This window comes from Gracilinanus agilis, chromosome 5 (genome assembly GCF_016433145.1).
Source record: "Gracilinanus agilis isolate LMUSP501 chromosome 5, AgileGrace, whole genome shotgun sequence".
Classification (NCBI taxonomy): Eukaryota; Metazoa; Chordata; class Mammalia; order Didelphimorphia; family Didelphidae; genus Gracilinanus; species Gracilinanus agilis.
In genome coordinates this window covers 308109845-308121370 of record NC_058134.1, presented here as the reverse complement: position 1 = coordinate 308121370, position 11526 = coordinate 308109845, and the positions used below count along the sequence as shown (strand labels likewise).

At 46.4% G+C, this 11526-nt stretch overlaps 1 protein-coding gene across 1 annotated transcript in view; it reads left to right on the top strand.

Moving 5' to 3' along the window:
* The first annotated feature begins 419 nt into the window (after nt 1-419).
* EFCAB6 (EF-hand calcium binding domain 6) overlaps nt 420-11526 on the top strand; it is a 96224-nt gene continuing 85117 nt past the window's right edge. The window contains exons 1-2 of the mRNA XM_044679294.1: nt 420-518; nt 6039-6217. Coding sequence (XP_044535229.1) covers nt 420-518; nt 6039-6217 — 278 coding nt within the window. The remainder of the gene's footprint in view (nt 519-6038; nt 6218-11526) is intronic.

The window sequence follows — 11526 nt, the reverse complement described above, 5'->3', positions numbered from 1 at the left end:
CCCCTTTTCTTCACTTCTGTCTATGCTTCTGGTCCTAGGATCATAGATAAAGAGGTGGAAGGGAACATGGAGGCCACCGAGTCTCTCCTCCTCACTTTGCAGAGGAGAAGACTGAGACCTAGAGAGATTAAGGAGGGGGAGAGGGTCCCGGTCATGTGGTATACAAGCGAGAGGCTGGCCAGGGGTCAAACTCGGCTCGTCTGACCCCAAACCCAGAGCCCTCTCCTTTGCACCACAATGTAGTGGAAGGACTCCCCAAGCTCCCTCCCATTTCTCTCCTGAACAGACTGTGGAGAATAGAAGCATCATCCCATAATTGTACAGGGGAGGAAGCTCTCCGAGATGCCCAAAGTCACACGGACACTTAGGAAGGGGCAGATGCCGGGGCTTTCATGCCCTGTCATTGGGAAGTCGTGACCATGATGGCTATGAGAATGAATGTGCCCATGCCTCTGAATCAGAAGCACCCAGCCCCGGCACTGACAGTGGTGGATTTGGGAGGAGGGCCGTGGGTGCAGGTAACCCTTAAAGGCCTGACATATTGAATTTTTCTCCATATTCCACCCAATATTTTGTGATGGAGCCTGAGATCTTGGCAACAGAATCAAGGCCCTTTAATTCCCATTTGGAACCAGATGGGCTCTTGGCTTCAGCAGCCACGGCTGCCCATCTCTGATGGGGACCAGAATGGACTATTTAGGAACTTTATTCATGGAATTGTTAAATAAACAAAAGATCCTAAGTTTTCATTTTCCAAAGGATCAGGACCAATAGGGCCTGGGTTTGAGTTATGCTCAGTATGCACAATACCCGAGCCTCGAGAGCTGCTTTAGAAGTGGGCTCTATTTTTTAAAATTCAAAGAGATTTCGTTTTCCCAGTTACATGTAATAATCATTTTCAAGACGTGTTTTCCAATTGATAAGATCCAAACCATTTCCTTCCCTCCCTACCCTTGGAGATGGTAAACAATTTGATCTGAGCCATACATGTATTATCGTGCAAAACCCACTTCTATATTGGCCATTGTTGTGAGAGCACACTCATACGGAACCGAAACCCCCAAATAAAACTATCAGATGGGAAAGATAGTCTGCTTTGATCCAATCCATCCGATTCCAGCAGTTCTTTCTTTGGAGGTGGATAGTATTCCCCATCATTAGTCTTTAAGGATTGTCCCAGGCTGAGGAGGAGTCGAGTTCTCACAGTTGGTCATCATACAATATTGCTGTGACTGTACGATGTTCTCCTGGTTCTGCTGTTTCACTCTGCATCTGTTCATGGAGGTCTTTCCAGCTTTTTCTGGAATCCTCCTGCTCTCCATTCCTTACAGCACAATAGTATTCCAACATCATCATAGACCACAGTTTGTTTAGCCGTTCCCCAATCGAGGGACACCCCAATTCCCGATTCTCTGAGGAGGCTCTATTCTAATGATTATTTGTCTTCCAGCCATTTTCCACAGAAAAAAGACATTTGAAGTCTTAGGGGTGGCAGGGAGCTGGCTCTGCTGAATATTCCACCATGTGTCAGGGTGCTAAATTAGAGCAGGGAATTCAATCCGGTCCTGTCCCATCCACGAAACATTTCTAAAGTGCTCACTATGTGCCAGATGATGGGAATACAAAGACAAAACCAACAAAACGGGCCTGTCTCTGCCCTCCAGGGTTCCACCAGGAGGATTTAGCCTGGACACAGATATAAGATAGCAAAAAATAGTTATGAAGTAATATCAGAGGAGGGGCCCATCAGGGTATTCCAAGGACAAGCCCACTAATCCTAAGATTATCAATTTCCATCTGGAGGAGAGCTCAGGGGCCATGTTGTTCAAGAAGGAGGTTACAGGATTTGAATCCAAGCCTTTGGACCTCAGAGTCTCCTTGGTATTATGCTTTCTGTGTACAGAGCCCTGTACTAGGCCATGGGGATACACAGAGCCTAAGCTGGATTCAACACTCCTTGCTCCCCTGGGGTCCTCATAATTACACCTGGAAACCCAATACCCAATAATAAAGGCTCCCCCACCCCCAGTGCTGTGGTCGAGGTACCCTCTGTAAGTTGGGACTCCCCTGAGTTACCCTGACTGCTTTACTGCCCCTGCACAATGCCCCCTGCTTCCTTTCTGTGCCCAAAGCTGTATCACCCTCCTAATCTCCTGGTCTCCTGCCTGAGAAAATCAGTTAATTACTAGATCTCTACCAATGCCCTAATTGCCTCCAAGGAAAGACTTCATCTCTAGCGGAGAGAGCTTGAAGGACCCAGCAGGAGAAAGCACAACTCTCATTCCCTCCAGCACTCCTACATCCCTCCCTTCCTCTTCCCTCCCCAACTGCCCTCTCTCTCTCCACAAATGGTGGTGGTGGAAGAAGACCGCAGAACCAGAAAGGAAGGTCATTGGTGATGGAGAGCAGTTTGGGAAAGGGGATGGGGGTACCCAGAGGTGCCAGTCCTACAAGATGGACAGAAAAGGGGAGGAAGAGGTATAAATCTTAAAGGATGGGCAGGAAAGGGAGGAAGAAGGGTGCCCATAAGGGCCAGCTCTAAAGAACAGATAGGAGAGGGAGGGTACTCAGAAGGTCTCCGCCCTAAAGGATGGCAGTATTTTAGCAGGCTGGGGTGGGGGGGGGAGTCAGTCAGTTAATTGGGTGGTGGGGGGGGGAGCATTTCAGGCTCTGGGAACAACCCAGATTAATGCAGTGTTGCTGGCAGTGGAAGCTGTGAGGGGGATGCTCTCAGGTTGCCTCCCAAGAGGATAGCAGGAAGTCCAATTTGGAGTGAGAAGAGGAGAAACTGAGGCAGCAGCAGGAAGGAGCATTAGGAGGTGGTTGGGTTCAGATCTTGGCTTTGCTGCTTCTAGGACCTTCAGTGCCTCTCTAAGATGAGTTCTGGGTCTTTCAATTCCATGATCTCTGAAGTGCTCACTGAGAGCCAGGATATAACTCTGATTCCATCAAAGGATTCCTAAAATGTAATTGGAAATGCAAGTGCCATCAGAGTACAATTGGCCTTGAATGTCAGACTTTAAGTGTTTGCATTTTATTGGGTAGGTGGGAAGTAATATGATTTTAAGCTAGATCAGCCCATATTGTTCCTCTCAGAATAACCAAAGAGAGCACTGTGAATGGATCCACTGGCGCCTGCTGTTTCTTTCCATCTTCATCCTTTGTGCCCAGACATAAAATTAAACCACCCTTTCCTCAAATATTTAATTTCTACCCTCAATAGAAAACAAACCACCTCCCATTTTTGGAGTTTCCCCGCCAGTGCTCAGGAGCCAGGCACTCTTCTTCTTTACTGTAGAAAATCAAGAGTTTGGGGATTGCTACAGGTGAGCCCTGGCCGAGTGGGTGCCCTGCCCTCCTTGAAAGCACAGTGATTTGGGGAACCCTGGGGGGGGCAAGAGAAAGTCAGGGTGCACATTGGGAGTGTGTGGGGAGCGAGGTGATGAGCTGCTTTCCATGCTGGTGCAAAGCACTGGGCTACACACTGAGGGATCCAAAGAGAAAAGCAAGATGGCCCCTGATTTCAGGGGATGCCTATGAGAAACGAGGCAAAGCTGAGATCTGAATCTGGGGCCACCTAAGTCCACGTCGTGAGCTCCATTTGCTGCTCCACTCAATTGTCATTCAGGAGAAACTGAAGAGTGGGCGCCAGAAGGTGCTTTCACTGGAGACCTGGATGCAAGTTCTTCCTTCTTCATCCTCACAGGAGGCTTTCCTCCTCTTCTTCCTCCTCCTTCTTTTCCTCTTCCTTCTACTTCTCCTCCTCCTCTTCTTCCTCCTCCTCCTCTTCCTCCTCCTCCTCCTCCAAATGACCATGAATTTATCTATCTACTTATGTGTGTTCATATGTGTTTCCCAGGACCAAATGGAAGCTGGAACTATATCTAGCACAGTGTACGCAGGAGGTGCTTCATAAATGCTTGACTGACTAACACCCCTTTGTTTCTAGGATCACAGACTAGAGCTGCCAGGGACCTGAGAGGCTACCTAATCCAATCCCCTCATTGAACAGTGGAGGAAACTGAGGCCCACAAACTTAAACAACTTGTTCGAGGCCACGCAGTTTTTTAAAACCCCTGACCTCCTGTCTTAGAATCAATACCAAGTATGGGCTCCAAGGCAGAAGGGCAGCGAGGGCTAGACAACTGGGGTTAAGTGACTTGCCCAGCTAGGAAGTATCTGAGTTCAGATTTGAACCCAGGTTCTCCCCTTTCCAGACCTGATTCTCTATCCACTGAGCCACCTGGCTGCCCATGGCCATCCGGGCTTTAAGTGGCCGAGTTAGAACCAAACCCGGGTTCTGGGTCTCTAGACCTGGCATTCTTTTTACTCTGGCCTTCATCCTGTCCATACGACAGCGAGGGGCTGTTTCCATACCTTGGGCCGCCGTGCCAGGATGTCAGCCAGATCTGATGGCGACGGAGCATGGGGAGCCCCACGGCTTGCCCAGGAAGTCGGTCGGATGATGCCGGAGTGGTCCTGTCACATCAAGTTGTCCTTTAGTGAACCCACTGGCCCGGCCTGGGGTGTTGGGGAAACTTGCCAGAGGGATGCGTGGCTTTCGTCCAAGGTCTTTCCACAAAATAGACTTTTCCTTTATTTTTTTAAAGGCAAATTGGCAGTTTGCCTTTGGAATTTTGTAGAAATCATTCCGTTCTGTTGGAATAATAATGGGAAATCAGATGCTCCAGAAATGGTGATTTTGAATAGAGTAGAATGCTGAAGAATTCAATAGTGGGAAATGAGATAGGAGCCCAGCCAATGTCTTTCAGCCTCCTCTTCCTGTCTGTCCTCCAGATTTTGTGAAACCGATCCTTCACTCAAAACAGAGAGAGGGAGTCTTACTGTTCTTGAATCAGATCTCATTCATGGCAGGACTTGGTGGTGGAAAGCATCTTAGGAGTCATTCAGTCCAGCTTGCTCATTTTACAGACTAGAAAACTGAGACCCAGAGAGGGCACGAGTTCATCAGATCCAAGAATCATAGATGGAGAGATCGCAGGGACCTTGGTGGGCATCTGGTCTAATCGCTTTGTTTTTTTCACTTTTGTTGTTTTTCAGTCATGTCTGACTCTTGGTGACCCCATTTAGGGTATTCTTGGCAAAGACATTGGAGTCGTTTGCGATTTCCTTCTCCAGCTCATTTTACAAATAAGAAAACTGAGGCCAACGGGGTCAAGTGACTTGTCCAGGGTCACACAGCTCCTTGGTGTCTGAGGCTGCATTTGAACTCGGGTCTTCCTGATTCCCTGGCACTCTATTCTAAATTTGAGCCACCTCTCCTTATTTTACAGGGGGGCTAAATGAGACCCAGGGAGCTCGAGGACTTCCCTGAGGTCTCAGAGATAGTAAATGGATTTCTTAGGTCTAAACTGGAATTTGAACCCAGGGCTGCTTGTTTGCTTATTAGAGCTTTGATGGTATTTAATATTCTGGAGGGGTGCTTTTTGGTTTTTTGCCTCTAGAAGTCCTTCCTCTAACATGGAATCTTCTCTGTGGTTAGTGAATGAGCAGCTGGGCCTTTTCATTCTGTCTTCTGAGTATGTTAGGTGGAACGATGGAATCACAGAATTGAATAATGGACTTTCTCTTGGGCCTTCTCCTATGTACATCTCAGAGCACTGCTACAAGCTTTAGTTGTGGCCTGGCGTGGTGGCTGGACGGCTGGACTTAGAGTCTCGAAACCCGGGTTCAGATCTGCCTTCGATACTTCTCATAAGCCGGACAAGTAGCAAGCAGCTTCCTTTTTTTTTAATTTTTTATTTTTAAAGTAATCCTTACCTTCTGTCTTAGCCTTAATTTCAAGGCAGAAGAGCAGTAAGGGCTAGGCAGTGGGGTCAGGTGACTTGCCCAGGATCACACAGCCAGGCCAGACTTATGGTCTCCACAGCCCCTCCCAACTCTGACGTCCCCTTTTCCAAGACCCCTCCTCAAGCTCTGACCCTTCCTCCACAGAGGCCACGCTCGCACAGCCTCCCCCAGGATCTCCTTCGCACAGTGATGGCAAGTTTTCTTTTCACAGATTTGACCCCACTCAGAAGGGGTACGTGACTTACCAAGAATTTTTGGCTCGAATGGGAATCGAGTATTTACCTTCTATCCATCGGCCATACACTGTGGATCATTTCAACTTCATGGGCCATTTCACGAAGCAGGATCAGATGCAGGAAGAGGCCAAAGAGATGCAGCAGGCTTTGGAGATGAGTAAGCCATTCAGGTAAGCGCGCTATGGCAGTGTGACTGGGGCAGTGTGCGGAGCGATGGAGCCAGCCACCACGTGTGCGTCGTGGCGTCCTCCCAGCTCATCCAAGAGCGCGTTCTCAGTGAGCACAGCCCTCCTCCATGCCTGCTGGCCTTGAAGCCTTGGCATTCCCTTGACCTCCCTGGCCCCTCTTCCCCATCATCTAGGCATCCCCTCCCACCACCACTCTCTCACACTCATCCTCTTCTCTCTGCTCCTGTGTCCCTAGATCATTTGCCCTCACCTGGGCTATCACAGTGGCCTTCAGAAATGATCTTCCTGCTTCCAGTCTCTCGTCTTTCAGTTGATCATTCACACACTTGCCCAAATCATTTTCTTTCTTTCTTTTTTAACCCTTCCCTTTACTCTTAGAATCATACTATTTATTGGTTCCAAGGCAGAAGAATGGTAAGGGCTAGGGAATGGGGGTGAAGTGACTTGCCCAGGGTCTATTAGATTTAAATTAAAAATTCCAGGTACTTATTTCCATAGAGTTTATTAATAATCACTTGAAAGAGAGAAAGCAGACAGGCATAGATTTAAGGTCTCTTCTCTACTCTAAGTCTGACCACATGTAGATCTTTCCTCACGATTCTCCGCCCATCTCCCCTACCGTGTTCAGGGAAGTAGAGAGAGGTTGGGTCACACCTATACCCTTTTATTCACGTTGATGGATGCAGCGTGGGCACACAAAATGGGATCAACCAGATCAAGCAATACAGGATGGGGAGGGAATAAAATGCTACACAATCCCCCCTGTGATTCTATTGGAAGACGAGCATGTTGAAATCTCACAGATTTACATGCCTAGTCTCCCCAATGAATCATTTCACATAACCAGCTTGTACCTTTAAAGATTCTGACTAGAGGTACATAACATATTGCACTTTACAAAGGAGGAATTACAACAACATGGGGATGAGAAAAGAGGAAGAAAACAAAAAATGATTGACAGACACATTGACAAAACATCAATTAAGGGGCAGTCCTCTTTGGCATAAGAGTTTACATTCAGAATAAGTATGTTCAACCCCCTTCGGTTCAGTTCATTATGAGGATTGCATTGACTCAATAAAGTGTGGTTCTCAAGTGGGGAGGGGTCAGGAAGAAGATTGGGGGCTGGGGGGGTGGAGCACACTAGTGTCTGCCTCTCCTTGGATCTATTGTTCCAAGGGTGACAAGCGGGGAAAGGTTTCATCCTGACTAGGGGAGGTGGGGAAACAAAGCCTGAAACTGGATGGTGACTCCTGAGTGATAAGCCTCCCCAAGCCTTTCCTCTGCACCCTGCACCCATACTCCCTGAGCCAACAAGATCTAAGAAACTATCTACTGAGAGACTTGAAGGCAATCCAGGAGGGGGAGGGGATGAAACTCCCTCTACACAGGTCACACAGATAGGAAGTGTCTGAGGCCATATTGGATCCCAGAACCCCCCTTCTCTAAGCCTGACTACCCACTGAACCACCTAGTTGCCCCAAGCTCATTTATTCTTTTAGCTATTATGTCACATTGCTGAATCATGTTGAGTTCACCGCCATTTTTAATTCCCAGGTGTTTTTCACAGCTATTCCTTTCCCATCTTGGTGGTTTCTACCCTTGTTCCCTATACTTCAAGAACCCAGATTTCAAAGTGTTCAGAAGAAAGGTAGATACAATAGAATCCTGTGAGAACAGGTTCTAAGAAAATGAAATATCCACTTTGCTTGCTCTGGGCCAGCTTGGGCCAGGTGGTCTTGAGGCCCTCCATTCTGATAGACTTGGGAATGGGCTACCAATTGGAGAATCTATAAACTCCCAGTCATGACTTGGGAGGCAAAGAAAAAGGTAGTGAGGACATATCCCTGCCATGTTTTAGCTCAGTATCTTGATGGTTGGGGCACACAGCCCAGCAACAAAGAAACGAGACCAAGAACCACCAAAGACCCTGAGGCAGGAAGAGCTGAGTCCATTGCCCAGGTTGTAAGCTTTAAGGAAGGTGAAGGCTCTCAGGTTGTCCTCATTACTCACAAGAGTCCTCAGCTCTTCTGCTCCTTGTGAGTAACAGGGCTATAGGAAATAAATGCCTTGGCTTTGGCATAATTCTTGAATCTCCCTTCCCCTCCAGGTGGTTGGTTTCCTAGGAGTTCATTTTGTTGCTATGATTCAGCACTGGCCTCCTCCAGGATATCCACCATCTCAGATATCTTCAGCACCTGACTCCCAGGTGGCCTCTCCACCTCAGACCTTGCCCATGTCACCTTTAGTGCCTTCCAAGGTCCTACTGGTCCTACTGATGATCTGAGCAGGTATGGATGGAGGATGGAGTCAGAAAATCTTGGTTTCAACTGAATTCTGCCTAAGACACTTAGCTGTGGGACATTGGGCAAACCATTTCACCTCTGCCTCAGTTTCATCATCTATAAAATGGGGTAATAATAGCAACTACCTCCCAGGATTATTGTGAGGAGAAAGTGAGATAAAGTAGGTGAAGCTCTTTTCTTTTTTTATTATATATGTTTTATTATATATTTATTTGGTTAAATATTTCCATATTAGATTTTTTTCATTTTTTTGTTGTCATGCAAAATATACTGCCATATTGGCCATTGTTGTAAGAGCACACTCCCACAAAACCCAAATCCCAAAACAAGCCTTAAATATGCTGATGTGAAAGATAGTGTGCTTTGATCCACATCAATCTGACTTTAACAGTTCTTCCTCTGGAGAGGAATGTGGTTTACAAGACACTGAGATTGAAGGCAGCAAGACCCAGGTTCAAATTTGGCCTCAGCTGTTTTCTAGTTGTGTGATTCTGGTAAGTCAGTGTGCTCGAACAGCACCTTCACAATCTTGGGGGAAAGCCAGCGAGGCTTCTGGTATATATTGGATGGACTTTCTCTGGGACACTTTTGGAAAGACCAGGATGGGTTGTGGTCCACATCAGAGGAAACTCCCCAAATCAATGAGGTCACAGATTGGTTGGGGTATTTGAGGGCCAATAATTGGATTTGGGGTAGGGTGATGGAAAAGGGTGAACCAAAGATAGTTCTAAGGTTTCAAGTAATCCATCCATCCATCCACATACCATCCCCTGCTCTAGCTGTAGGACTGACCTCTCTTCTCGATCATACAAGTCTTTGGTGACATTTTTACTCTTGCCCTTCTTTAGAATTCCTCATCAACTGGTTACATGTCATACCTTCCACATACCCACCCAATTGCTTTCCATTGTCCTTCGGGTGATGCTTACCTTTAGTTCTTTGGAGGTGGTGGTGTTTCATGTCTTGTTCCCATGTGACAATAAAACGCCCTTTTGAAAAGATGGACCTTTGCTATCATGAAGCTTTGAGACACGAAGAGAGATTTGCTCTTTCCTGAATGCATCTGGTTGGCCCTTTGTCTCATTTTCATTTGGGGGGGGGGCACAGTTCATTGTCCATCTTGCCCAACTTTCTTTAGTTTTATTTCCTGTAGCTTCTCTCTGTTTTATGAGAAAATACTGATCATAATCAACTGGGCATTTTCCTTCTTCTTAAGATTTTACTGGCTCATTGGTGTTGCCTTTGCCAGCCACCACTCTTCATTGGGCAAGTAAGTTAGATATCTGATGGTCACGATGTGTTCTCACTGTAGCAGTTCATTTCAATTGGTTTATTACCTGGATGAAATTATTATAGTCAGTGTCAGTGTCATTTCTGTTGTCCATTTCTCATTTCTGATATGAAAAATAAAAAATAAAAATGTATATATTCATATTATGTGTAATAATATGTATGAAATATATAAAACAGATAGCGAAAGAGATAGAGAGACAAAGACAGAGGCAGATCCTGTTCTTGAATTTTAGTCTCAAATGCCAAAAGTCCAAAAAGACTTTTTTCCTCACTTTGAAATCTGCAGTCCCTAAAGCAAGGGCAGAGCTATATGCCTAGAAGCAGACTCCTGGACTTAGAAACAACTGAGAAGATTGAGATGATCTTTGCATCTTAGGGTAAATGCTAAGAGGGAAGGAATCTTAGAGGCCGGGAGGCTTGCCCCCTTATTTTTATAGTGAGGGGAAATGACAGAAGAGGGAAAACCCAAACCAAGGCTTTTTGACTCCCAGTCAAGGGCTCTTCCCACTATATTCCATGCTATCCCCCCACCCCGATTCTGTGTCATATGTTCAGGGTCATGCTATGTGAGCAGTCTCCTATTGTGAACTGCCCAAACTGTGAGCACAGGAATAAATGGTTAGGTCAGCCCCTGAGCAGAACAGTTGGGTTCAGAGTGTTCCTAGAGTCCAAGGGTGCTGGGTCCACTTTGTGTTGTGGGTGGAATGACTAACTTGGCGCTTTTTCCCACTCTCAAGAGAGCAAGTTCTAGGGCTAGACTTGGTCCATTAGCTGGATCTTATCAGGTCAGGCTATATTTGGGGTATTGTGTCTTGTTTTAAAAACCAAATTTAAGAGGAACGTTCAAAATCTGGAGGCCCTCCTGGCTCCTGGCCACTCAGAATGGGAAAGAAAGTGCCTTACTTTAGAGTCAGACCAAGAAACTAGGGTTGTATAGTTTGAGAGAACATGCAGGGGAGGGCATGCTCATTGTGCTCCTTAATCAGAAGGTCTACCATGGGAAAAAGGGATGCAAAGCATTCTGCTTGGCCCGAGAGGACAGAAATAGGAACAATGGTGGAGGGTGGGGTCTGATCCAAACTCAGTAGAAGGAAGAACTTTCTAATGATCAAAGCTGTATGACAGTGGAACGAGCTGCATCCCTCCTGGAGTCCTTAAACTTCCTTCAAGGTGTAGTTCATTCAGTCACTACTTCCTGTAGGACATTTCTTGGGATTTCCAGCCCACCTCCCTTTCTCCACCAAAATGACTCTATGTTTACTCTCCTTCTCTATTTCCTATTTATCTCCCTACCCCAACTTGGAATGGACAGGTGGCCCAGTACACAGAGCTTTGGGTTTGGACTCAGAAAGACCTGAGTTCAAATCTGTCTCAGATTCTTTCTAGCTGGGTGACCTTGGGCAAGTCACTAAACTTGTCTGCCTCAGTTTCCTCATTTGTCTGATGAAGAGATTGAATTTGATGGCTTCTAGGAGTTCTTCCAGTTCTAAAGCTGTGATTCTTGGATTTTTGTTAGCAATCAAACCATCATCAATTAACAAGATTAGTTGCTGGTGCAAGGCACTGGTCTAGCACTGGAACTATTTTTTCTTAATAGCTGGCTGAATGAATAAAGGAAGGAAGGAGTAGGAGCCAGTGACTTATGTCACTCACTGGAATTGGTCCAGCGATCACAGCATCCTCAATCTAGAA